Raw genomic sequence first — 27,987 nt, forward strand, 5'->3', positions numbered from 1 at the left:
TCCTGTTATCTCTGCATACTGTGTAATCTCAGTGTGTTTCCCCTTTGTACATAACTGTTGCTTCCCAGCTAGGTCAGAGCTTTATAAATCCCAGACTCTCAAACACACCCGAAAGACCAATGAAAATACTGACTACAATTCAGAAACCTACTTAAACTGGTAACTGACCTTAAAGTGTGGAAAGCTATGGGGTTTTCCAAAGCTTATTGCGCAAGAAATTAATACAGTGATACAATTCAGAAGTCAGATATACCTCATCTCATTACTTACCAGGTAGTATCCCCAGAGCTGGTAATAATTTGATTATCATCTATGAAACGACAGCATGACAGATAACCTACATAAACAAAACACAAACATTACTTAAGGTTGAAAATGTGGTTATGTATTATCTTTTAGTAGCTTAGTGCTGCACTTATGCCCCAACCAAAAAAAGGTACAGAATTGCTTGACAAACAGATCCACCAGGGGCACCAGATCATCAAGATTCAAATATTTGTCATAACTGTAACAAGCACAGCACAACAAGACAAGAATCACCAGTTAAATCATTGTAATGCACATGCATTTCTATTTCACTTCAACAAAGCAGAGTGGTAGTACAGGGATTTCGGAAGGGGAAGGTTAATTCCAGGTTATGACCATCCACTCCCCTTTAGCTTGGGGCTGTATTTGAAAGTCAGCAATACTGTCTGTAGATTACTGTTCACAAGTCATTTTGTCACAAGAGGAAAGGTACCCTTCATAAACTAGCCTATATGCTATCCCCTGTGAAAGGAATATCTACACTGGTCCTCTGAAACTCATTTTCTTAGGTGAGCAACTAAGAGTGTGCATAATGAAACAATCAGTTAATCTTTGACATTGTTTGACAAAGTAGGTGGACCACAACTTGTTGCTAGATAACTCCCTCTATTTGAGCATTCTTAACACAAGGAAATGGATGTACACATACATTGTGAGGCTGCAAGAAAACCTCAAACTTTACCAATTAGAATGTTCCTGGATAACAGCATAATTACTGTACTTCTTCCTACACACTAAGCACCCGATTGGAATACCACAACCATCACTTTGTACACATTACTCAACATAGTGGCTACCATGCTTGTCTGTAGTACCAAAGAATGATTCTGATCAACATTATTTTATCATCATCTTCACGACTGCATACTGATTCCCCATGCACACATTTTCCTGGCTTTTAACACTAGTACTTTTATCTGTGCAGGAGGAAATAGTTTATTTGGGAGCAAGGAAGGACTGTGGACGGCCACCTCTCTAATTGTGATGCTCATATCTGCTTAATTCACATGCTCTATATAGGCTGACATCTGGTGGAAGCTGCAAAGTATCACACATGACATTTTCGAAAATTGAAAAGGTACGTCGACAAGGTGCGACTAATAATATCCCTAGCTGAGGTACCAGTACCCATGATGCCTCACGTGAATCTAAGCAGAAACAAGGAACAAGTTACTTACCTGTAACTGTTGTTCTCCAGCATGGGTCTGGCATGGATTCACATGCTCATGAACATTCCCAGTCGTCATCCTGGGAATCCTCGGTAAAGAAAAAATCAGTATCAGTTTCGTTTCTGATCTGTCTTTCGTAGTAGTAACCAATCACTGATCTCTGCGTCATACTGACCACAGCCAATGACTGCCCTCTACCTAAGCCCCTCCTCTGGCAGCCATCTTCAGATTTGGTAGCACGTGAAGAGGCAGTATGACCAAGTGAAGAGCTGCAGAGGGGTAGGTGGGAGGGTTCGCATGTGAATCCATGCCAGACCCATGCTGGAGAACAACAGTTACAGGTAAGTAACTTGTTCCTTCTCCAGCATGGGGTCTGGCTTGGATTCACATGCTCATGAATATAAGAATAAATAGCAGTACACATGCACAACCACGGTAGGTGGCAAAAGGCTCAACATTAAGCAATACAGAAAACTCAACATTAAGCATCTCTTGCCTCCTCACCAGGCTCACCTTAGGCGAACAGGTTGCGCAGCACTGCTTGGCCGACCCTGGACTCCTCCCTGGCATCCCGATCGACACAGTAGAATCTCGTGAAGGTGTGGGTCGACCTCCACGTAGCAGCCCTGCAGATGTCAAGCAGGGGCACACCAGATAAGAACGCCGTAGTAGCAGCGATCGCTCTGGTCGAATGGGCTCTCGGACGGCCTGGCAGCGGTCGGTTAGCCAACCGGTGGCAGTGCATGATGCAGCCGGAGAGCCATCTGGAAATAGAAGACTTCGAGAGAGCCTTCCCTTGATTCACAGGTCCAAAGTTCACGAACAGCTGTAATGTCCTCTGGAAACTCTTCGTGCGGTCCACGTAGAACTTCAGCGCTCTAGCCACATCCAGCGAATGCAAAGTCCTCTCGGCCGGCGACGAAGGAGACGGGAAGAAAACAGGTAACACCAAGGGCTCGTTAAGATGGAAGTCCGACGGCACCTTGGGCATAAAGGAGGGGTGCGTCCTAAGCACCACCCTTGAGGCATGGAAAGTCAAGTACGGTGCTTTGCAGGATAGGGCCTGGATCTCTCCCACTCGTCGTGCGGAGGTAATGGCCACCAGGAATGCAGTCTTCCACGACACAAACTTCATCGGTGCAGAGTGCATCGGCTCGAATGGGGGCCCCATGAGCGTGGTCAGCACCACGTTAAGTTCCCACGCCGGGGCTGGGGCCTTCACCGGCGGGAACGACCGGAACAGTCCTTTCATAAACTCTTACCAGTCGATAGGACCACAGGGACGTCCGTCCTGTGGTTCTGGTATATCTGGAGATTGCCGCCAGATGAATCTTAATGGAGGCATGGGCTAGCCCAGCTTTTGCCAGCGATAGCAGGTACGGCAGCACTTGAGGGGCCGTAATCCGTAGGGGGTTGATCTTCTGTGCTCGGCACCAGATAGAGAACCTCTTCCACTTATGACCGTAGCATTTGAGAGTCTAGGACGCCCTGGCCTTTGCAAGAACCTCTCTGCAATCGGCCGGTATATCGTAGCCTCCAAACTCTAGCGCTGCAGGATCCAAGCCTGCAGGTTCAGCGACGCCGGGTCGTGGTGGAAGATGGCGCCTCCTTCTCTGGAGAGAAGGTCCGCGTCCGCCGACAGCTTGATGGGAGGGGACGTTGACAAGTCCAGAAGGTCCGGGAACCAGATCTGCCTCGGCCACGCCGGTGCGACGAGGATCATCCTGCACCGGGACCTCTTGAGCTGGCTGATGAGTCGAAGCAGCAACGGCAACCGAGGAAACGCATACATGTATAGGCTGTCCCAGGGGAACGAGAACCCATCGCCCATGCTTCTCGGCTGGGGAAACCTGCTGGCGAACCTCTTGCACTTCGAGTTCGTCGCTGTTGCGAACAGGTCGATTTGGGGTTTGCCCCATCGTCGGAAGAGTTGATCCACCTGATCCTGGCGCAGTTCCCACTCGTGATACGCGCGCAGCTCCCTGCTGAGCGAGTCGGCGATGGTGTTGCTTTCTCCTGCCAGGTGGAAGGGAACCAGGAACATCCCCTGGGCGACCGCCCAGTGCCACAGATCCTGTGCCTCCTTGGATAGGGCTGGGGATCTGGTGCCTCCCTGCTTCCGTATGTAAAACATTGTCGTGGTGTGGTCCGTGAAGATCCGCACCACCTTGCCCTTGAGCGACGGGAGGAACGATTTGAGAGCCGAGAACACGGCTCGGAGTTCCAGGACGTTGATGTGCAGGAGCCTCTCCTCCGGGAGCCAGAGGCCTCTTGCGTGGAGATCTCCGGTGTGGGCGCCCCAACCTTCCAGGGAGGCGTCCATCACCGTCTCCTGGTACGCCAGCGTCTGAAAGTCCTTGCCCGCCCTGAGGTGAGCTGGAACGCCCCACCACTGAATCGCCCACCGGAACACCTCGTTGAGGGGGACCCTGTCTTCGAAGGTGCCCGTCGCCTGCATCCAACGGGCGTCGAGAAATTCTTGAAGAGGGCGCATCCGTAGTCTGCAGAGGCGCACCAGGTAGATGCAGGAGGACATCATCCCCAGGAGGGACTTGATGGACCTCACCCTGGCCACGTCCGTGGCTAGCAGGCGCTGCACTTTGCCTAGAATGGTCTTCCTCCGTTCTTCCGACGGGGCCGCCAGGCGCCTCACTGTATCGAACTTCGCTCCCAGAAACAGGGCCACCTGCGACGGCACCAGGTGGGACTTTGGGTAGATTATGGCGAATCCCAGGTCTGTGAGTAGCTGGACGGTCCTTGCAGTGTTTTCGACGGCGCGTTCCCTCGTCCTTGAGCGGATGAGCCAGTCGTCCAGGTAGGGGTAGACGTGAATCCCCTGCCGGCGCAGCCGCGCGCCACTGGTGCTAGGCACTTGGTAAAGACCCTGGGGGCCGACTTCAATCCGAACGGCAGTGCTCTGAATTGGTAGTGGCGTCCCTGGACGACGAACCTGAGGACCTTTCGGTGACTTGAGGATGGGAACGTGGAAGTATGCATCCTCCAGGTCCAACGACGATAGAAAGTCGCCTTCCTCCAGCTGTCCCAGTACGTGCTGGAGGGTGACCATCCTGAACTTTTGTGATATGATGTATTTGTTCAAACGACGAAGGTCCAGGATGGGGCGCCAGCCGCCCGTCTTCTTCCTGACGAGGAAGTACCTTGAGTACACCCCGGAGCCTCTTCGGGACAAGCTCGATGGCGCCTTTCCTGAGCATCGCCCGTACTTCCAACAGCAGTTGCGGGATGTGATTTTCCTTCCTGGCCACAGGTGGAACGTGAGGGCACTTCTTCACGAATTCGATAGAGTGTCCTCTTGCCAGGGTATCCAGCACCCAACGGTCGGTGGAGATTGACTTCCAAACGCCGACGAAATTCGTCAGCCGGCCTCCCACCGGGGTGCTTCGGTGGGGGCCCCCGAGACCACGGCCGGTTCAGTCCTGCTTGGAGATGGTGGCCTTGCCGCCCTGGTCACCTTGCCGACGGCGGCGAGGCGCTCTCTGCTTGCCGCGACCCCTGTAGGCCTCCTGAGACGAGGAGCATGCCGCCTGGCGGTAGGACGAGCCACCGCTGGATCCCTTGGAGGCACCCTGTCTGCCTCCGGAGCTCCGAAAGGGCCGTCGTTGCTGAAGGGCTCCTAGGGCGCGGGCCGTCTCCGTGTCTGTTTTTATGGCTTGGAGGGATTCGTCCACCGCCTTCCCAAACAAGTTGCTGCCGTCGAACGGCATGTCCAACACCCTGGTCTGGACGTCCTGACGGAAGTCGGTCGCCCGGAGCCAACCCCGTCGTCGTAGGCAAACACTGTTGCCCAGCTGGCGGAATCCGGTATCGGCAATATCGGTTGCCACCGTTATGGCGTGGTCCGACGCCACCTCGCCCTCTTGTAGTATTTCAGGGGCCTGTGACCTTTTGTCGTCCGGCAGGAAGTCCAATATGGGGGCCAGCTTAAACCAGAGCTCCCTGTCGTAACGGGCCACGATCGCCAGGGCGTTGGCCGCTTTGATCATCGTCGCCGCTGACGAAATGACCCGCCACCCCATGGCGTCCAACTTCTTTCCCTCGCCGTCCGGCGGGGAATTCGACGTCGAGGCTCCTGACCCCGCCGCTTTCTTCTTCGCCGCCGCCGAGACGACAGAGTCATGAGGCACAGGGGAGTGGTTTCGGGGACCCGGTACTTCTTGTACCGGTCCCGTTTGGCTGGTGCCGTGGAGGGGTTTTTGAGAACCGACAGGCCCTCCTCCCAGATGTCATCGATTAGAGGCACCGCGATGACAGTCTTCCTCTTGGCCTCCCGGCGCTGATAGAGGAAACCTTCCTTTTTCTGCTCCTCCGGGCAGAGCTGGAACAATTCGGACGCCCTGGCGATCATGGCGTGGTATGAGCCAATCTCGTCGGGCGGCGAGGCCCGTGCGATGGGAGACCCGTTTGGCCGTCGCCCTCGGAACCCGTTGTCGAGCCCAACGCACCGTCATCTCCCGACTCGTGGGAGGATGAGGAGGGAACTGTAGGCCTTACGGGGGCGAGCGGAGGAGAGGGTTGGGTCCTCTGTCGTTTGTTCTGAGGACTTCCCGACGGGCCAGGCTGCGGGTCCTCCGGCCTGGGCCGTGGGAACCACTTCCTTATCTCAGAGCATAAGGACTGGATCGCAGACAAAATGGCCTCCGAGCCATCCTGAGGCCTAGGTTCCGGCCGCGCCGGAAGGGAAGGCTGCTCTTCCTCGCCATCGTCGTCTTCCTCGGTTATCTCCCGAGGATCTTCCTTACGGGATCGAACCTTCTCGAATTGGACTTCGAGGTTCCTCACGGCCTCGGTCAGTTCCTCCTCCGAGGCTGACTCTGAGCTCGAGGAGGCTACCGTGCCCCCCCTCGCTTCTTCCATCATGGCGGCCACGACGATGGGCTGAAAAGAGTATTCCCTCCTTGGCGGCAGGGAAACTCTAGTGCCGGACCAGTCTCTGCTGGCGGGGTCTCTGCCGGCTTGGCCAGAGTCGCCGCGATCGCCTCGCTAGAGGCCTTTGCCTGCTGGGTAGGGGCCTTCACCACCTTAGACTTCCTCTTCCCCGAACCGGAGCGCTGGCTCGTGGTTGACGGTGCCGGGGAAGGTGCGCCCTGCCTGGCGACCGAAGAGCCCGACCTTTCGGCGCTCCCGGAGCCAGCGGACTCGCGGCGCTTGGCCTGGTGTTGGGCCCCCGTCGCCGGGGCGCCCGCACAGGACTTAGAAGCCCGCTCGGACCCTTTCTTCTTCTTACCCGTTGAGCCCTTCTCCAACCAGCTGGCGAGACGGGATCGACGGTCCCTCATGGTCCGCTCCGACAAGTTCTTGCAGAACTGGCAGTCCTTCTCTACATGAGTCTTGTCCCCATGAAGACAGTAGAGGCATCGCGAATGTTCGTCTTCCTTAAACACATTCTGCAGCCCGCATCCAGGGCAGCTGCGAAACAGCTTGGGTCCGGGCGACGAACTCGCATCCTGGGCCATCTCGAAGTAGGCCGCAAATCTTCTGGAATCCTCCAAGAAGTTGATTCGACGAAATCTTCACCCTTGAGGGGCGTAGGAAAATCCCGCAACGGGTAGCCGTTAACGGGAGTAGAAACGGTGGGGGTTGAGGCCCGATTAACCGAAAAAATGTGATAATTCACCTGAAAAAGCGCGAAACACGCAGTAAAAGCTCGAGAGCTAAGCACGAGGACTCCCAACACTTGAACGTGCGGTAAAAATCTGAAGATGGCTGCCAGAGGTGGGGCTTAGTTAGAGGGCAGTCATTGGCTGTGGCCAGTATGACGCAGAGATCAGTGATTGGTTACTACTACGAAAGACAGATCAGAAACGAAACTGATACTGATTTTTTTCTTTACCGAGGATTCCCAGCCTGACGGGGAATATTCATGAGCATGTGAATCCATGCCAGACCCCATGCTGGAGAAGCAATGAAACACGATTACGGTGAGCAATTTTATCCCTTCTGAGGCTTGTGGATCTGCTTAGAAACATACTCTGCATAGATTAGTGAGCAGTACTAGTAAAAGGAGTTGGGTTATTAGAAGGTAGCGATGCAAAGAGATGTTTCAGCACCACTTTGACCACCTGTTGTGTCTAGACAGAAATGTTGGGTGAAGGTGTGTTCTGAGCTCCAAGTGGCAGCCTTGCAAATGGCATCTAGAGGCAGGTTTCCTACGAAGGCCAAGGTTGCTTCAGTGCCTCAAGTTGTGTGCTCTGGGATTAAAGGGCAATGTTCTCTTGGCAAGAGATTAAGTTGAATGCACTTCACAATTCATTTAGAAATAGCTGATTTAGAGCTAGGGTCCCCTTCCCTTCAAGCGGCTACAGATACAAAAATCTTTCTGATCGACAGTCTTGACGGTAAAACATGACATCTCTGCGTACACCCGGTGCATGTAAACTTCTTTCTGGTGCGTTTGTTGGGTTTTTGAAAAATGCATGAAGCTCAATAGTTTGACACGGAATTTGGGTGAGAAGCGAGGATGTGTGCAAAGCACCACCTTGTCTTTGTGTATAACTACGATGGGGTCTTGTACTGACAGAGTTTGTAGTTCGCTAACACTTCTGATCGAGGTAACTGCTATGAGGAGAACCGTCTTGTAGGTCAGATGTTTAAGCCTGGGCTTGTGCATAGCCTTGAAGGGGGCCCGCATGATCCTTGCCAGTACAACATTGAGGTCCCAGCCAGGAGAAGGATTAGAGATGGGTTGGTACAGCTTTTTGACACCCTCCATGAAAATCTTACCTACGGCATCTTCCACCATCACATTTTATTCTCAGACGTAGTGTAATTTGAGTGATTTAAAAACTAATCCCGAGTCAAGTAGGTAGAGCAGGTAGTTGACTATATTGGTCGGAGAACAGTTGGTTGGTTTGAGACACTGTCCTGCACCATAACACAAAGCGTTGCCATTTGCTAGATTGAAGTGCCTTGTGTTAGGCTTGTGTGCTAACTTGAGTATTTCCATGCACCTTAGGGTCCAGGATAAGGTCACCAAATTCTATGACCTCAGGAGCCAAGCTGCTAAGCTCAGCTTCTGAGGGCATGGGTGCAGAATTGTTCCCAGATACTGGCTCAGCAGGTTGGCCATGCAGGGTAGTTTCATGGGAGGACACAGGGCCATTTGTAGGTGTGAGAACCAGGTCTGGCTTGCCCAGATCGGAGCCACTTGGATCAGTGCCACTTTTTGCCTGTGTTGCTTGCAGAATATTCTGTTGAGGTGTTTGGGGGTGGCAGGTGGCTCCGGCATAGGGGACGGAATGTGTATGCTAATTTCCCTGCCAGTTCATCAGTAGTGCATTCCCCTTGGACCCTTTCTGGGGACAACTGGACGAGCAATCTTAGCATCGCGCTTTTCCAGGGCTGCAAAGAGGTCTCTCTCTGGGAACACCCAGTTTGAGAAGAAGTTTTGCACGTCTGTGTTTAGTTGCCATTCTTGCTCAGAGGGTAGAATTTTACTCCTGTTTAGTAGGTCTCCCAGAGAATGGAGTTCCCCTGGAACATGTTGTGCCACTAGGAACATGTGATGCAGTGCCCACCACCAGATGTTCTGGGCTAGTGTGGACAGCCTTGGAGAATGTGTACCCCCTTGTTGGTTTACATTAAACATGGCTGTGGTACAGTCTGTAAGGACTAAGACCGTAGTTCCAGAAGGTTGATGTGCTTCCTTGTTAGCACCCGTCTCCACAGGTCATCAGCAGTGTGATGCAGAAAGTGAGCGCACCAACCAGTCAGATGTGTGTCTTGAGAGTGGCCTCAAACACTGGTGTGTGGAAAGGGTGTCCCTTTAGCAGATTGTCTCTATTCCACCACTGTAGTGGAAGAACCAGAGGTAGAGAAACCACCACCAGATCGTCCAACAACCAGCTTGCGACCATTGTTTCGCTAACCATTCTTGAATTGGACGTATGCGCAGCCTGACTTCAGGCACTAAGTCGATGCAGAAAGCCATCATTCCCAACAGGTGCATTGCCTCCCGTACAGTCACCCGACGACTGGCTACGTACTGGTGTTTGAAACGGCATGTTTTGGACCCTACCCGACTGGGGGCGCATGGGAGGGAACATGACCGGTCCATCATTTGGAGGCACGGGCTGCTGCGCCCCTATAGGGTGCAACTCTGCCTCATCCTTTCCCGCAATAAAACCCACGTTGCTGGTACTGGTGGGACGTCTGAACATGCAGACTGTAAAAGGAGGCACCAGACAGGCTTGCTCCAGCTTGGCCTCGTTTCGCAGAGCCCGAAAGATATGGCATGTGTTAAACGCACCCCTCGGGACGAAGGGCTTGTTGGAAATCTGACTAAGGGTCTTCATTGTTTCATGCTCCTTTTCGCTGTCTCCAGCTGATCAGCTTTGCCAAAGAGGAGACCATCCTTGATGGGCCTGTTGATCAAGGCTGATTGCATCTCTGGCTTAAATTCTTTTCAGAAGAGTACCTTCTTGTGGTGTCTGCGAAATTGAAGGCATTGATGTTTTGGAAGACCAGTTTACCTTCAAGCTGGTTCCGGTATGGAGCACAGATGCCATAAGACCTCATCCCACTGGGTGCTACTGTAACTGGCAAGAAAGGTGGTGTAGTTTACTATTCTGGTGAGGTACAAAGGAGAGGTTGCGATATGCTTGCCTAGCTTATAAAGTCTTTTGCACTGTTTGTTGGGAGGTGCTTCGGAGGTTGAGAGTGGAACACAAGCTCTTTCTTGTAGTGGTGACCACTGAAGCTTGCTTGACATGGCCCTTAATGTAGACGGGATCTTAAAGAGGGCAAAGATTTTTCCACTCGTGAATTAACCACCCTAGTAAGAGGGGTTAGACGAGGACGGAGACACCCTTTTTTTTGATGGACTCCAGGAGTGGAATAAGCTGGCTAACCAGCTTTAATGGTGGGCAGCCTTTTATAGCAGCTCACTATAGAGAAGTTAGTGTGCGATGGTGGAAGAGTGAACGCCCTCAAGTAGAGGTGTCAACAGGGTCGACAAGGATGAGGTCTGGGTCGCCCTGGTCCTGAAAGTAGGTGTCTTCTCCCTGTTAGCGGGGGTCACCTTGAATATCCACCCACATGTCCGGGTCATCTTGTGTGGACTGCATATCGCCATAAAGAGATCCTTGTAAAGGCTCCCTCAGTGGTTGGGTTGGGGCATGGAAAGAGGGTGTTATGGAAACTGGAGGTGGTGTAGGAGGCTACCCAGCAGGACTTGATGGAGTGGGCAGCTTACTCATGAAGTCCACAAAGAAAGACATTTTACCCATGGTGTCCTCAAATTGCGATTGGGTCCAGGGGGGTAGCAGTTAGGATAGATGTTGGTGGCTTTGGAGTGACCTCTGGGGTTACAGGAGGTGCTTCTACCTGAAACAGCAACAGGGGGGTCCTCTCGGCTCTCCCTAGGGCACTTTTTGTTGAGGGCAAGGACAAAGGTGACGATTCGTCCTCAGTGTTTAGAAGCCCGAGTGGCCAGTTACCCATGAGCAGAAGGCTACTTGTGAGGTTTTTGTGGGCAAGAATATAATTTGTGGGTTTTTTTGCGACTGTTTATGCGTTTCTACCTCAGACGTTGAGCAATGTTTGTGCGCGCCTTTAGCGGGAGTGTCTGCATGATCACCTTGCAATAAGTGTGTAGGCGGAACCACGGCGGGCGCAGTCGGCATTAGGTCAGTGAGCTGAGAAGTGCCAACACAGTGTGTGAGGTCAACGGACCCATCGAGGGATGGGGGGTATGCATTTAGATGAGGAAGTGTGTGCATGTACACTGTTGTCGCCAGAGGCCTTCCTCATAACAGCGCACTGCTTTTCTAGGCTGGGAAGAGGGTGTTAGGCAGAAACCTGTGCAGTTCCCTTAGGGACCACTGCAAAAGGCTTAGGACAACAGTTGTTGGCAGTAAACCCAATTGGTAGCAGTCTGTACCACCCAGATTTACCTGGTAGCTGTGGCTGAGCAGCCAGACTTCTCAAGACGAGTTAGACAGTATATAGAGTATACAAAATAGGTACAGAGATACAGTAGTACAAGCAAACACTGACCAGAGCTTTGGTATAAAAGTATATAATTATTTATTTAAAAACACACTTGTAAGATACACTAACACTAATATGGCAAGCAAGTTCAAACACAGTCACTATCAATATATATACATCCCTGATTACTTATTGAACAAGTCTTAGTTAAAACACCACTTATTTGCAGACAGAGGTGAGCACTTAACCTAAGATGGCACTCCAAGTTAGTTAAAAAGGGAGGGAAAAGGCAGAATTAGGAAAGCCCACAATACCAAAACTTTTAAAAGAACCACAGCAAGTCAGGAAAGGCAGAGTCTACTGTAGAGCAAGAAGGTTCATAGGCCAGGCCCGCTCTTGGAGAGAGCGGGGCGGAATGTGTCCAAGATCACACAGTTGAATTATACTTTAAAAGTCTTTGCAGATAGTTCAAAAAGAGTTGGATCAGTTCAGAGAAAGTTAGTTAACAGGTCCCCCCAGGATAGAGAGTCAAGGATTTACGGGACACCTTGAACAGTCTGTTGCAAGGGAGACCAGGCGGGAAACAGTACCCGAAATGGTGAGAAAGCTCCAGCGGGGGGGGGGGAGTTGTTCCTGGCAGCGGTTGCAAATCGGTGCTTCGTCCAGGGGAAGAGAAGATCTCGACGTGGAGGAAAGCTGGAGGTCGTTGCACTGCCAGGGAAGAAACCAGCCGTGGAGTTTCCAGGTTAAAAAGGTACTACCCTTTTATTCACGGTAGTGGTGAAGCGTGGCTATCCGGCCGCCGGGGTGCTTGGCACGGGCGATTCGACCACAAGACGATCCAGGAAGGCAAAAAGAGGGCAAACTGGTTATCCCCTCCAGTTCAAAGCAAGAAGACTCTCCGGGATAAAGATCTTCTCTGTCGTCGGGAAGTGGTGAGGTGGTTCAGCAGTGCTCCACCGGTGGTGTCATCGTTGCAGGTCGGCTCAGCTTCTCCCTCTTCCGATTCTTTGGTCCTGTGGCGACTTCTCAAGTTCCAGTCCCCAAAGCCCTGCTTTTATGCAGAAAACCCCCATTCATCAGTCCTAGCTGTCACTCAAACATGCTAAGTGGTGAGCCAGGCAGCTCACCACTGGGCCAATCACACAAGAGTGCAACTTCAGTTGCCGAGGCAACTCAGTCCAGGGTGCCTAAACCCCCCCCCCCCCTCCCACACATCCTGTAGACCCAGACAGAGTGGCACCACTTTTGGTGGCTTCTGTGCAGAAGCCCGCCAAAAGTGGAACAAAGGGCTCGACTTGGGTTGGAGTTACAGAGGCGAACACAAACGCCATTTTAAAACAGAGTATTGGCAAAAAGACCCAACCGGGGAATAAATATTAAATAAATAACCCGGCGGTATCTTTAACATTGCATCAAAAAAGTGGTGCGTTTAAAATAAATGGGAAAATCCCATAGGAAATATTCTGGTGGAATATTTCGCGTGGTAACCACTGCCACCAGCCAGAAACTCGACGAGGGGGGACTGCACAGTGCCCCCTTGAAAAACAGACCCATGGGGCAAATTACCCCTACCGGTACTTTCACAATATGATGGTTTGTACTGGCTCTGTTCACAATTTAAGACTAGTAAAGTCAATGGTGACTTTACATGCCCTTGGAGACAGTCAGTCCCCGGGTATGGAGTCTATTTTGGGGGTCACTATGACACCCCTGTGTTACTGCACTGAGGGTGCTGTGTAATACACTTACTCCATAGGGTTTCATGTGTTTTTGGTAAAAGACCCCATAGCCCAGAAAATACATTACAAAGTCAAAGGATATCACAAATCATGTTTAAGAGTGGGAGAAAGAGAGTCTCTCTTAGCAGGAGAAAAAAATAAACCCCAAAAATCCAGCAAAGCTGCTGGGGGGACTCACTAGGTTTGGGAAATTAGCCTTAACAGAGAATTCTCCCTAACAGAGGGGTGGAGGAGCTAGACTGTTCCACGGTTGTGTCCTCGAGCTCTGAATCAGAGTCTCGGCTGCTTGGGCCTTGCTGGTCCGACTCAAAAATCCTGGCGGCTGATTCCAACTCTGCTGAAATGGAATATGCCACCCACCGCTTGTTCCGGCGCACCTTTATGGTCTTGGGCCTAAAGAGCTTGCACACTGCGCAACAGGATTCAATGTGGTCACATTGCAGGCAGTGGTTGCAAACTTGGCAACCCATGGGAATATTCTATTGCACTTGGGACAGAATTCAAAAGGGGTGCACTCCATAGTGGAAGGCAGATAGAGAGGCAGCAGGACAAAGGTAGTAGGGGCAGTGTGAGAAACCTGAAGGTGTCTCCTTCACTAGTCCCCGGGATCTGTCATCCAGATGGCCAGGACACGGCCATCACTATTGGATCCAATTTCTGGGTGTGGACCAGTGAGGGAGGATCACCCGGATGGGGGATCCCCAGGGAGTGGAAGTGAGACACAGACGGGTGAGAAGCTGTATACCCCTTCCTCCAACACCTTTTCCCTATCCTACCACGTAGGATATTCAAAAACCCTGCTGGCCCCTTTTTACACTAACACTTTTGCACACCACGAAAGATAACAGAGCAACCCCACATCCCTTTACCTGACATGACCCAATAGAAAGGTCAGGCAAAGTCAGGCAATTGACCAAAATCTCACACACCCAAAGGTCCTTTCCTTTCCCCACAGGGATAAAAGGTGGCGCACGAGAGCACAGGCCGAGCAAGGCAGACTGCAGAGCTGACTCAGCACGGTAGTTCGAGAAGATGAGAAACGCGGCATGAACCGAGAGGGTGACGAGGAGAGAAACGATCTTTCCCTTTCCGAGCAAGGCCCATCAAACCTCTGTAGAAAGAATCACAAGACTACAAAAAATAGTTGACGTGTTTTGCCACTGATCAGCAAGCCGGGGAGAGACGTTTGCCACTGTGCTATCGGCCTTGACTCCAGAGACAAGTAAAGCCAAGCAGTTCATCACAACCGGTGAGTCGAGGGGAGAGCCGATAAGAAACCAAACTGTTGGACAAAAAAAAGCAAACAGCTAATTGAAGAAAAGTACAAAGAACTGTTAATATGAAAAGGGAAAACCAGCTTCGGAGGAGTCCGGCACCACGTGGGTGCTCACTCGAAAAAAATCTGGCCGAATGCCCAATTGTTGAAACTATAGTTACGAGAAGGCCTTCGGAAGGGGCAGACAAAGGGGTCAAAGTGGTCATACAGGGGCTTAGCAAAATCCTCTGTACAGTCGAAAGTCTTTGACCGGCAGAAGATTATCAAGCTAAGGGAAGTGAATCCTGCATTGTAAGAAAGTAGAAGAAATGATGTGATTGGCAAAATGAACCCGATGGAGGGAGGTCAATGGCAAGGAACGAAGCCTAAGTCCTGATGAACAGTGGGTTGACAAAGGTGAACCCCAACAGAGGGATGTCCACAGTGAACTGTATAAAAAGACATTAAGACTTGTGAATGCAAGTAAGCCACAGTGAACCCGAAGTTCAAGAGGGATCCGAGCCTGGAATAGCGAGATCCAGGGATGAAAATTCATCACCCAACGTGCCTATGAAAGGGAACTGTGTTATTTTGATACATCAGGTTCTCGAAGGCAAGAGACTTTAGAGCAAAAATTCTTGACCATCGATGCTCCTGATAGCCGAGAACGGATGTTATGATCAGGAGTGGAGTGACATAATAAAACACGCTGTCAGTCTAACATATGCAAAAGAGGTTCAACCAACGCACTTGAAACTCACCGTTTCCTGGGCTTGCTGCTCTGACCTGCTATCGACTGCTCTTCCCAACCCTACGACCTCGAGGTCTGCCTGCTGCGGAATCTCTCTAGCCTTAGTCTGTTGGGCTTTTATATTAACACCCGTGACTTAGCCTACATGTACTATGTGCGTCACTTCCTCAATCTGGAAAGAAAGTCTAGAGCCTGAATATGCTCTTGTGCTTCGGTTTGCATTGCACACATGATTTACCTATGTGAAAACTCAATCGACAGGTACCGTCTCTGTCTCTTGGATATTTTACCTTACAGTGAATGTGCTCCCTGTAGGGACAAGAGCAAAGCATGTCATTCGCTCGTTGACCCCTTTAAAGACTCACTCTAGTGAATGCCTTTCTTCAGAGGGAAACAGCTACACTGGTCTTCAGCCACTCTAACCGTGTATTTTCTATTTTGGTATTGTGTTTCCTGCCTTTGACTTTTCATCAGCGCTGACACATCTTTTAACGTCTATGAGCTTATCTTAAAACAGGAGCTGTTACTTGTGGTTGGCTTTCTCCTGTTTGAAAGGGGAAAGAACTGTTCACCTTTAGCTGACCCTAACAAGAGGCTGCTATTTGGTTAGGAAGCTCTGTGATTGCTTCTTAGCTGAAACCACAAGCGTTATTCATCAATGGCAATATATCGGCTACAGCAGATGTCTTAACTTTGTCTTTTGACACTAGCCTTTGCCGTATGGGCAACTGTGTACTTCGTATTCACCCCGTGCACAGTGAGTGAAGTGGTCTAATCTATGGCACACCTGCCTTAGCTCATTCGTAACATTTGTAAATCGTGACATACCCCCCTCAAGGCAGTTTGCCATAGATCAAAGCCCTGTAGCTCTGAAGTCATGCATACGCTTACTGGGAGCTATAATTACATAAAGATTGCCTATATTGGTGGCAAAAGGAAATATCATGTAAACATTATATTTTAGCACACAGCTGTTGCATGCAAGAATTGAACTAATCTGCTTGATATATTTTTAAAGCGCCTATGAGCCTGTAATGTGTGCTATACACAAACATGAAAAATAACACATCAACAGCTGCATCAAAGTTAGATAGGGTTAGCGCTACTTGCTAACATTAGCATGAATGAGTACATATATCCAACATTGAGGTATTCAGCATGAGTCCATTATACTGTTACTGGACCTAGCTAATAATGGCCGTGTTCACAAGGAGGTATTTAGGTTGGTTGCAAAATCATTACTAGCGATGGCTTCAAAACACTCTGCAGGATCCTTTGAGAATCCCTTAGTAATTAGCACCCAACATACCTTGTGTCCTGGTTTTTTGACCCAATGAGCTGTCGAGCTTGTGATCTTGAGCACATTGTCACATGCATAAACAGTTAATAGTCTATATCAGTGTCCTTGGAAATAAACCAGTATGTGAGGGTCTGTCTGTCACAGCGATCAGCACGTGGAGGTCCTTCAGTTAATATGTTTGCTTTGCATTCATATTTGCATCTTGATGTAGAATGTAATAATTCTTCAGTTCAGTGCTATCTGACTCAGCAGCTTGCTTGGATGACCTGTGTAGAATGTCCAGTGTTCTGACCACTGAATTAAAAGCGAGTCTCTTTCTGAGGTATGTTAAGAAGCATTGCAGAGAAGAGAACAGAATGCTCATGTCATGGCTGTGCACTTTTTTAGGCATTTTTCCCTTCTGACATGTATTCTTGGAACCAGAGGAATCGGTCATTTGCACCGTTTGCTTCCCCAGCTGCCTTGTGGTCTGGGTTTGAGAGCATGCATCGATCATTCTGTGGCTTACTTGGGTCCAGCTGTCATGCAGAGGAACCAGGTGCTTCCTTGGTAATGGTGCTGGATGCATTTGGCAATAATCGCTTTCTTCGTTCTCTGCACAGTTTCTCTTGCTCTGGCATGCCCCCATTATCAGGCGCAGTGTCAGAGGGACTCAACAAACTCACAATAGAATACTTATGGGAAGTACCTCAGAACTCCACAAATGTCTATGCAGAGCCAATGTCCTGGAGATTCTATTGCGCCACAGGAGCAGTCTAGCAGGCGACGCAGCAAATCCCACGGACTTAACCAGCAATGACTCCTGGTGACAGACTCGCCACTTAGCGATGGCTGACATGGTAGACTTCTTCCTGGTCAAAAAAAAAATAAAATGCTTTTGAAACAGTGAACACTGCTCATATCCCATACGTCTGCACAGCTCTGTTCTGTTCTGTACCGGAGACTGGTTGTTTCCAGGGCAGCAATTCTGTGGCTTGTCATAATTTTCAGTTTCTACAGCAAAATATGAGAAAAAGTCCAGGTATTATCACCAGCCAACTGTACCAAGCACTCGACGAAGTCAATGTTCTAATGACGGTGTCCAAGGCAATGAGCCCTTTATGTAGGAGACTCGAAGCTACTTTAGTGAATGCAGAAAGGCCAGTGTTGGCCCCATTAAACTGTGAGCTGTCAGAGTGTGCAAGGCTTCCGGTCTTGTTTGCTCAGAACCGAGCAAAGATGCAATCTGTTTGACCACAGTGGCGTGTGCATGCAGATACGCATCTTCAGTACTTCTCAACTCCAACCGCATCTTTAACAGCTTTGCTTTGTATAAATTCAATTTCGGGTACTCAAGTTTTTGTAAATTGCCACCATGCCAGACGTATGATTTCACTTGAAATGGGGTAGGTGAATCCAAAATGAACCCACAGCATTTAACTTGTGTGCCTACGGTGATCAGAGTTGGTATTCCTATTGGGACATGACAGCAAGATTGGTTGAAATGCACCAAATAGGAACCATTTTGCAATCTATGTGCTTTACAGTAGAATGAGCCAATCGGTGCAATTTGGAGCGTGCATCTCAAGTTACTGTCACAGGAATTCACTGGCTCAACATGTTCACACATTATTCTAGTAGAACCTTTGCAATCACGTAATGAGTACAGTGCCAGCTCAGGCCTAGCTGGAGACACATGCATGTGAACATGGTACCACATAATCTTCTCTGATCCACATATTCACCCAATGTACATTACTCGCCGTCTGTTTTCTCCCATTCAGGGTAGAAACTCAGGTTCCTATTACTGCAAGTGGTTTGGAACTGCGTGTAATTTAAGCAATACATTAAATGTGGGAACCTACACGCCATATCGAACGCGTGAACCCCTTTAATTTGCCATATCTGTTGACCCCCCAAGTAGACCACAGAGGGACAGTTCCCCGCCATGTTTGTTCAGTCATGTTTGCAAAGTATTCTCTGTCAAAGATGACTGAATCTGCAACATACATATGTTGTGCATCATGTGGCTCAGGAGGGAATTTGTACTGATTTTCAAACATGTAATCCCCTGCTTGATATGGTCTTCGTGAAATATATGGGAACTGTGCTTTGAATTCATGACTATCAGTTTGGAAAGGCACTGCACAGTGTTCCCAGAATGTGTATTTAGGCCACAGAATTGTTTCACGTTTGACAAGTAAAAAGGCATTGTAATATCGCACATAACACACATGGGGCCCCATTTCAGGAGGTCCTCCACATCAAACATCAAATAATGCATTTTGTGCAAATGTTCGAAGCCTAGTTCTTAATAGTTCTCTGTATGTTCTAGACACAGGATTACTGGGTGTAAACAGTCTGGATTCATCAATCACAGAAAAGGTGTGGACTTGTAGCTGTGTTGCTGGGCCATTATAGGTCTTAAATGATGGCATCCACACGTGACCCATAGTGAGAGGAAACATTTGTATTCAGACGGGAGCTCCTGGCTCTGGGAGCTCTCTTTTCGCTAACATGTGTGAAGAACTTAAAAGCTTTAGAACAACTTCTTTGCTTACAGGTGGAGTGGAAACCTTGCTCAGAAAATGCCCAGAAGACAGTGAGATGAAGAATAAAATGAGGCTGAACCACAGTCGGAGGAAAAACACTGCCAGTAGTTTAGAACACTGTTTTAGGAAGTCTGTCCAAAATAATTCTTTCATCACTTTAGCAACTTGGAAGGCTTTCTGTTTCCAAATTGGCAGACTTGCAGTTCTTTCCTGACTTGTGGATGTGTAATCAAGAGTGGCGTATTCTTCCCCATCTTGCACACCTATCATCATCATTTGCCCGGATCTCCATTTCTTCATCTTCCGCGGGCTCCTCACTTGGAAGAGGGAGGTTCGGTGGAAACATTGCGGAAACCATCTGGCACAGGCTTTAGGTGGTCCACAGAAACTTGCCAAGTACCTCTATTAGGTGGTATTGCGGGTAGGATGGCAGTTCTGGACCCTTTCACTCTGATAACTTACACTGCTGGTCTGTAAAACGGGCCAAATGGAGTATTGCCGTGGATCTTATCCAGGACCCAATCTCCTGCCTTGAGTGTTCTCCGGACTGGCCTCAGCAGTTTCCACCTGGAGGGATTCCCTCAGCAGTGTTGTCGCCAGCAGTTGCTCGTTCCTGGGTATGGGGCTGGGAAGAGCATGCAGGTCAGGCATATACATTTTACTCCCAAACAAGAATTCAAGTGGGGTCTTACCATTGCATATAGACTGGCGTGGTAAATTATTCACACTCCTGATTAATGCTACATGGTCTAACCACCCCCCCGCCCCCCAAATGACTAATGTTGTGCCCGAATAAAATGCATTCCGAGTGGTTTGCCCTTCCTATGAGCCCATTCCATCTTTGGATGAGACGGGTCTACGAAAGTGCATCTCTTATCGTCAAGCCTCTAATGCCTTTCTCAGAGCCTGCTCTGTGAAGACTATCATTATCAGAAGTTACTGTCATAGCTACTACACCTTGGAGTGCCCGTATGACTGATGTGCAGTCTGCTTTCTTTTGAGGAATCATCTAGGTAAACCTAGTGAAAGAATCTACCATTACTAGCATGTACTACTTGTTAACTGCTGGTAGTGGGCCTATATGGTCCATATATTGGATCGTAAAGGGCAAGACTGCCTTTCTCAAAGGAACCTCCTTAGGTTTTTTGCTGTGGCCACAGTTGTCTAAATATGTGTTGGTTTGCAATATATATTTTCACCTGTTGCCGAAGCCCTGGCCGCCAGAAGCGATCAAGGAGAAGCTGTGCCGTTGCACTCACCCCAAAATGGGTAGATGCAAGTCCAGCGTGTGTGGCTGCAATCAGCCTTTCCCTGTTTGCTCTATTTGGTATCAATCTTTGAATAGGATCCCCTTTTTTCATAGGGATTGTGACTATTGCTCTATTATCTTCAATGTCATACATCCAATTACTGGTGAAACCTTTTGGCCTAGGTACAATACCTAAACAAGCCTCTCTAATTTCCTCATCCATTGCAGTAGCTGAGCGAGTTATGGCTGCTATTGTTTTTCTCACTGTGTGCTCTTTGGCATATCTGCCAATGCATTGCCAGGGCTATGAATGTGCCCCTTGGTATGTGCTCTTGTGTGCATTACCCATAGTAACGGGCAAGTCTGTTTAAGATACCAAACCTATTTCCAGAGCTGCCTGGAAGCAATAGTTTTATGCCTAATGTCTTTGAAGTAATTTTGTATCCACCAATGCAAGTCAGTGTCATATGCCCGGACAATGTAATCTGAATCTGAAACTACTTGAGTGGGCTTCACTGAATCACTGAATCTGCTTGGCGCAATCCAAGTAGTAACCCATGCAATTCAGCAGTCTGGGCAGACATGTCTCCCAGGTACTTGGTTGCAATATCAGTATGTATACATTCTTCTCCATGTGTGAAGCATCCTACGACTGCTGCGCATGTGGCAGCGTACTTGGAGTGTGTCCCCACTCCTGGGATAGCTGACCCACCCGAGTAAATCACGTGGAAAAAAAAAATCAAACAATGGTATGTCAGGCTGTGAGAGGTCTGGCTCTGTGTCCATTGTCCAACTCAAACCACTCAGTCTTAGCAATTCTGCCTTATAATGGTACTTTACATCTGGAGCATGTTGAGATGCTGACCATTGAATCCATCCAGTGTGCAATGCTTGGAGTGTTCACTGAGATTCTCATGGGTGATGTAAATATCTACATACTGCCAACAATTAGGAATGTCTGCAAGTAACCTCTGTATTCTGCTTGAGAATGTGCTAGGTGAATTTGTATACCCCTGCACTATTCCAGTGAACTGGAAATGAGTTCCCTTCAAAGTGAATACAGTTTATTTCTGGATTTCTACACTTAAAGGTGTGAAATGCCCATTGCCTAGATCAAGGTTTGTTTTATATTTGCATCTGTGTAAGTTGGCTAGCAATCCAGAACTAGGTTGGTTCTGGATGGCCTCAGTCTTACAACGTGCATTCAAAATTCTAAAATGTACAATAAAACGGTAGGTACCATCAGGTTTTAAAACTGGGTTTAGTTTTGTGGACTCCGCGAAGAGTGCGCAGACTCTGCATTCGGTGAAACCTGTAGTGCTGCCGTGTGTTTTTTCTTAACCTTCACTTCCTTCCCCTCGGCCTTAAAGCAGTCTGGTGTTCGTGCCTCTGGGGAAGGAGATGGGCTCTCATCAATGCCATACTTCTGGGGGCTTTTCAGGTTTTTCCTGTCTCTAAAATCATAGTCAGTAGGTCTAAAATGGGACTGGCCCACGGTCTTACCCCAGGACTGTCTACCCTGTGGTTACCTTGCCATTGCGGGCTCTGCCTATCTCCTGAAGATTTCTCATTTTTATGCCCATGCTCTGGATGACAATGCATTACTTACCGTAATTTCTTCCTCTATGGGTGACAATTGCCGCTTCTGTGGCTTATTTACCAGGTTACTCACCGTAGTGACCACCTTACTCCTAGTCCATAGTCCCTTTTCCTCCATACTTGTGGGCCATCTCTCTGTCCTGTGGGACGGGACCGGAGCACTTTGTAAAAAAGCATCCAAATTTCTTTCAAAATGTGCCCCTCCTCCCTTTCCTGCGCGGGGCCTGGCACGCGGCCGTAACCCCGCCCACCTTGGCTCCGCCGCACGCATCACCCATCAGTCCTTTTCTATCGCCAGGTCAAAGACCCATTAGCAATAACATAGGAACCTTATTAGAGGGGACGGCGGGCATATGGAAGAAAGGGGACTATGGACTAGGAGTAAGGTGGTCACTACGGTGAGTAACCTGGTAATACTCCTACGTCCCGTCCCCTTTCCTCCATACTTGTGGGAGATTCCCAAGCACTCCTTACAGGAACTACGAGTGGATGGAAATAGACCTTAATGAAACAGGTTCTTCAGCACAGCCTGACCAAACTGAGCGTCAGCTCTTGAGCTCATGTCGAAACAGTAATGCTTACAGAAAGCAGATGGGGAGGCCCAAGTAGCTGCCCTAGCTATAGACTCCCAGGGGACACATTTCAGAAAAGCAACCGCGGCTGCCTTGCCCCGCACCAGGTGTGCATGGATACCCTTAGGAGGTTTCAGCCCTTGGACGGTGAAAGACTCCGTGATGCAGGCGGTGATCCAACTAGAAATAGTTGCCTTAGACGCCGGCTTGCCCTGAGGGTTACCGAAGGTCACAAAAAGTTGACAAGAACTCCTAAGCTCGGAAGTCCTGTCCAGGTAGAACTTAAGAGCTCTTCGGACATCAAGACAGTGTAGAACCCTTTCAGCCTCTGAGGCAGGGTTCGGAAAAAAGACCGGAAGGGAGATCGACTGATTCAGATGGAATTCGGTCACCACCTTCGGTAGAAAAGCCGGGTTTGTCCGAAGGACTACCTTGTCCTTGTGAAAGACCAAGAAAGGATGCTCCACCGACAATGCCTGGAGCTCGCTCACTCTCCTTGCTGACGTAACGGCGACCAGAAAGGACACTTTCCAAGACACGTACTTGAGGTCCACCATAGCCATTGGTTCAAAGGGTTTATGGCACAGCGCCGTCAGGACTACATTTAGGTCCCATGGCGGGTGCGGAATATGAACCAGTGGGTAGAGGCGTGTCAAGCCAGCAAAATACTTCTTCACCACTGGGTTAGAGAATAAGAACACAGGTCTGTAGAAAGGTAAGCGGAAACCGCTGAGAGAAGTCCTGCATGACAGAACATGAACCCCCGACTCTGCTAGGGAGGACACGAAGGACAGCACTGTGTCAATCGTGGCCACCCTCTCATCCAACTTCTTCTCCAAACACCAATGACAGAACCTGAGCCATTTACTCCTGTATTGAGATCTGGTCGAGGGTTTCCTGGCTGCCTGGATAATGCGCATGTTATCCGGGGACAAACTCAGATGCTCTAAAGACTTGAACTCGGGCACCATGCCGCCAAGCTGAGCGATTGTGGGGCAGGGTGCTACATCTGTTCCCCTTGGTGAAGAAGATCGGGAGTTACTGGTAACCTGATCGGTGGATACACCGACAGGTGTTGAAGTTCTGAGAACCCAAACCTGGCTGGCCACCACGGGGCTATGAGTAGAAGGGAACAGTTTGCCGAGTTCTTCAACTTCCAAATTGCATGGGGAACTAGAGGCAGAAAGGCGTAAGCTCTCATGTTGTGCCATGGAATCTCGAGAGCATCCCCCAGAGAGGAGGCTCCCAGCCCCCCTCTGGAGGCATACTGAGGAAGCTTCTTGTTCACCGCCGTAGCGAAGAGGTCCACCTCCGGTGTGCCCCAATGCGAGAAAATCCATGAGAGGACCTCCGCCTTCCATTCCCACTCGTAGCTGACCACTGTCCGCCGGCTGTGGGCATCCGCTGTGACATTCAGCTGGCCCGGGATGTGCACTGCAAGCAGTCAGACACCATGAAGCACGGCCCACTCCCAAATCTGGATGGACAGGTCCATGAGGGGGGGGGGGGGGGACTTCGTTCCCCCTTGCTAGTTTATGTAATACATTGACACCACATTGTCCATTCTTATGCGGACCACCTTGTTGGCAATGAGCGGTCTGAACACCCTGGGCGCTAGGAAGATCACCAGAAGCTCCAAATGATTTATGTGCAGGAGCTTGTCCTGAGGCGGCCAGAGGTTCGAAACCTGAAAAAGATCTAACGTCGCACCCCACCCTAGAAGGGAGGAGTCCGTCGTGATCGTCACCATGGGGACCTGGTCCTGAAACCCCCGCGCCCCCAGACAGATTGCTGAGAGATGACCACCAATCCAGGTCCACTCTCATGGAATCCGGAATCATTATCCGCATGGAATCTGGATCCACTGCCTGACGCCATGAACTCTGAAGAGCCATCTGGGTCAGTCTTATTTTGAGACGAGCAAGAGGAAGAGCCAGTACACACGAGGCCATGAGACCCAGAAGCCTCTGGAACCACCAGGCCGACATGCTCTCCGACGGCGCAAACATCTGACACGTGGCCAATAGATCTGCCATTCTGTCCTCGGTCAGATACACTCTGCAGTCGATCTTGTTCCAACGAAAACCCAGGAAAATCAGGTCCTCAGACCGTCATGGAGGATTTCCGCCAGTTGAAGGAGAGACTGGAGGTTGCCCGCTGCTGCCAGCGTACAAGGGCTGCGTAAGAGCCAGTCGTCCAAATACGGATACACATGGATACCCTGGAGACGAAGATAGGCCGCAATCACGACATCTTCGTGAAGACACGCGGCGCCGAGCTGAGGCCAAAAGGAAGCACCCGAAACTGGAAGTGCTCCTCTCCCAAAGAGAAGCAGAGATATCTCCTGTGTGGATTCCAAATCAGGATATGCATATACGCATCCTGAAGATCCACAATGCTGAGCCAATCGCCCATCTATAAAGAGGAGCGTATCTGACTGGGCGTGATCTTGAATTTCTCTTGGGGTAGGAAAATATTGAACTGGGAAAGATCTAGGATGGTGCGCAGGACAGCCTGGTTGGGTTTGGGCACCGTAAACAGCCGGGAGTAGAAGCCCTCCCCTCGTTCCCCAAGGGCAACGGGTTCCACAGCTCTGAGGTCCAGAAGTTTCTGAACTTCGGCCTTGAGGGAGGGTGAGCCCGACAGCTGAAAAAGGAGGTTTGAGGGGTGGGGTGGGGGTAAAGTTAAGCGGAAGCCCACTCGAGCGACTGACCCCACCCATCTGTCTTCTGTAATGGTCTGCCACGCCTCCCAATGAGACGCAATGCGTCCTCCCACCAGGGTCTCGTGCGAGTGCGGAAAACCCTCATTTGGCAGGTTTATCGGTGGCGGTGCCACCTGAACCTGATGAGGAGGCGGAGGAGTGGGAGAAAAAATGCATGCGTTGTAGTCTACGGCGGTTATTCCCTGCAGGAGTATCCACTCTGCGAGATTTGAGGTCGAGGAAGCCCCTAAAACCAGAGGAGGGTCTACTTTGCGACAACTGTCTCTGGGATTTGAAAGGCGCTTTGACCAAAACAGACAATGATTTAGCCGTCTGAGTGGCATCTATGTTCTTGGTGAACTCTACATCAGTAGTAGAATGAAAAAGCTCCTTACCATCGAATGGAAGGTCCAACACCTTGTCTTGCACTTCCTTAGAAAATTTAGTGGCATGCAGCCACGCCTGCCATGAGGTATCAACCCCAAGCATCAGGCCCTGAGCTGAGGTGTCTACGTGATGAGCCGCAGCCTCCAGGAGATCCTGGGCCAAGACCGTGGCATCGGAAAGGCCTCCTTTGAAGTCTTCCAACTTCGACCGGGATGTGCTCTTCAAACTCCAACAGGCCTTTCCACATCCGCATGTTAGCTCCTGCCAATATCAACTCAGCCTTGGCCTGCCTGAGCTGCAAGGCTGAGTTGGCAAAGATTTTCCTCCCTAGGGAGTCCAGGAGCTTGTCCTTTCCCAAGACCTGAGTAGCCGTTGTGGAAGAGGATGCTGTAGGTCTGGATTGCAACGTAGCTGCAGCCACCACTGTGGAGGAGGGAGGTGGACAAGACGACAGGGCCACCTCTTCCGAAAAATGCAGCCTGTACCTCGCGTCAATCTTCTTATTGACAAAAAGTCCGAGTGTGGCTTTTACCAGACTCTTCGGACCTCGGCCAGAACGTCCTTCTGCAGGAACAGGCCGGTTCGCTCCAAGGGAGACAGTGTGAACGCCCCAGAAAGCACGCCCTCCTGCGGAGCGGGTGTCTCGGGCACCGGAACATCTAAGAAACTCATGTCCAGTACCCAGTCATGAAAGGCTCTGATAGAGCGGCGAAGGTTCTCGTTGTCCTGATCGACGTGATCATCTGACAGGTCAGGATCCTGCTGAGCCGTGTCAGGCACTGCCTTGTCCACTGGGGACAATGGAGGCACAGGTGGAAGAGCCGGGGGAGGCACCACGGGCAAGGGAGGCGCCGGCGGAACCACCGGAGGAATGGGTGGAGCCGGAGGCGTAGGTGGACATATCTCCTTGAAAAGCCCTTTGAAATATTCCCTCATGGGGTTGGTGCACTTAAGCGCTTGAAATGTACGGGAAAAAGGCGTCCTCAGGAGATTGCTTCTGAACCTGAGGAGGCCTCTCATGAGGTGGACAAATCCAGGGACGTAGCGGGGGAAGGGTGCCACACCGGCCCCTCCACCGACGTATCCACATAAGTCAAAGAAGCCGCCCCCACGGGCAACTAAACACTGTGCGGAAGAGGCATCCGGGCGTTCCAATAATAAACCGGCCGGTAAGGATGCGCACAAGGGACCTTAGGTTCACGCAAGGGACCGCGCCCTACACCAGAGGCCGATGGCGTAGTTGTAGGGGTAGCACATAAAATGGCCACCGTGGTCATGGCGGGAACGGGCGCCATTTTGTCCTCATCTGAGGGGAACTGCGACACATGAGGAAGCGAGGCAGGGGTCCCCGTCGATGGATCAGGGGTCTTAATCTTAGCCTCAACATAAGGAACCTCAGCCGAGCCGGTACTAGGAGGCCTGGAATGTTTTTTGTGACATACCAACCGCCAAATTATCCCTAACCACAGTGCATTGCCACTGCTTACCACAAAATAGAACGATTGCTTTCCACAACCTTTGTTTTGTTGTTACTATGTGAAATTGTTTTAGTTATATATTGTATTATGTGAATTGTTGTGACAAACAACAACTGTGATGAAGTTTTTCTTACACACAAAAATTGACTGTTATGCCAGAAAACATTTGGCTCTATGTGTTGTAAATCCTTTAGTCTGTACGTTTTTTGGTTGAGACATTCTGTTATGTCATTATTGAAAGAAATGTTCATTTTATACAAATTTATAAAAATTGAAAAAGATTAACAATCTTTTCTCAGAAGTAGACTGAGTGAGTTTTTCTTTACTGTATGCAGAGGGAAATAGGGTTTATGAGTTTTTTTTAGCACATCTTTATCCGGACCTATTCAATTGTAATTTTGTTTAACTAGTAACCCCCTCATGGGTAGAATAGGCTCCCAACCAGGAGCCCATTTATTGAATTTTGCCCAAATGATCCTGCCCAATGATTGATCGGTGGATGTCACTGTCTCCAAATTGCTCCCTTCTTTCTTGCTCACTTAATTAGGACAATTTTCTATGGACTTCTAACCTTGCAGGCTCTCCTTTTAATAGGGGGTAGGATTATGCTCTCAACCACTTGATAATTGTTAGATTCTATAGACGGGCCTAGATTCATGGCTGCGGCCGCGCCTTGTGTTCCCATGATGTCAGCTAGTATCAGTGCTAGTGATGTGATGGACGGCGTGCCTATCAGCTGTAAATAAAGCCAGCTATAGATTGAGATCCAGCTGTCACAGCTCGCTAGAGGCAGTGTGCAGCAAGATGGAAGAAACATAACTAAGGCCCTGTGTCTCTGCTGGGGAGTTACTTGTGGATAAGCAGTTTGCAATTGTCCTAATTTTGCTCAATACCACTTGCAAATGTCTTCATTCTTGGATGGACAGGATCCCAATATTATTCTCAATGTCTGTAGTTGCACCCCACCTGCATCCATCTGTCCTTGAGGTTGCTGCG

At 49.8% G+C, this 27,987-nt stretch overlaps 1 protein-coding gene across 3 annotated transcripts in view; it reads right to left on the bottom strand.

Moving 5' to 3' along the window:
• GNB1 (G protein subunit beta 1) overlaps positions 1-27,987 on the bottom strand; it is an 805,062-nt gene that overhangs the window by 222,636 nt on the left and 554,439 nt on the right. For all 3 annotated transcript variants that reach the window (XM_069610167.1, XM_069610168.1, XM_069610166.1), the window contains exon 7: positions 271-337. In XM_069610167.1, the coding sequence (XP_069466268.1) occupies positions 271-337 (67 nt within the window). The remainder of the gene's footprint in view (positions 1-270; positions 338-27,987) is intronic.

This window comes from Ambystoma mexicanum, chromosome 8 (genome assembly GCF_040938575.1).
Source record: "Ambystoma mexicanum isolate Mex_15411 chromosome 8, UKY_AmexF1_1, whole genome shotgun sequence".
Classification (NCBI taxonomy): Eukaryota; Metazoa; Chordata; class Amphibia; order Caudata; family Ambystomatidae; genus Ambystoma; species Ambystoma mexicanum.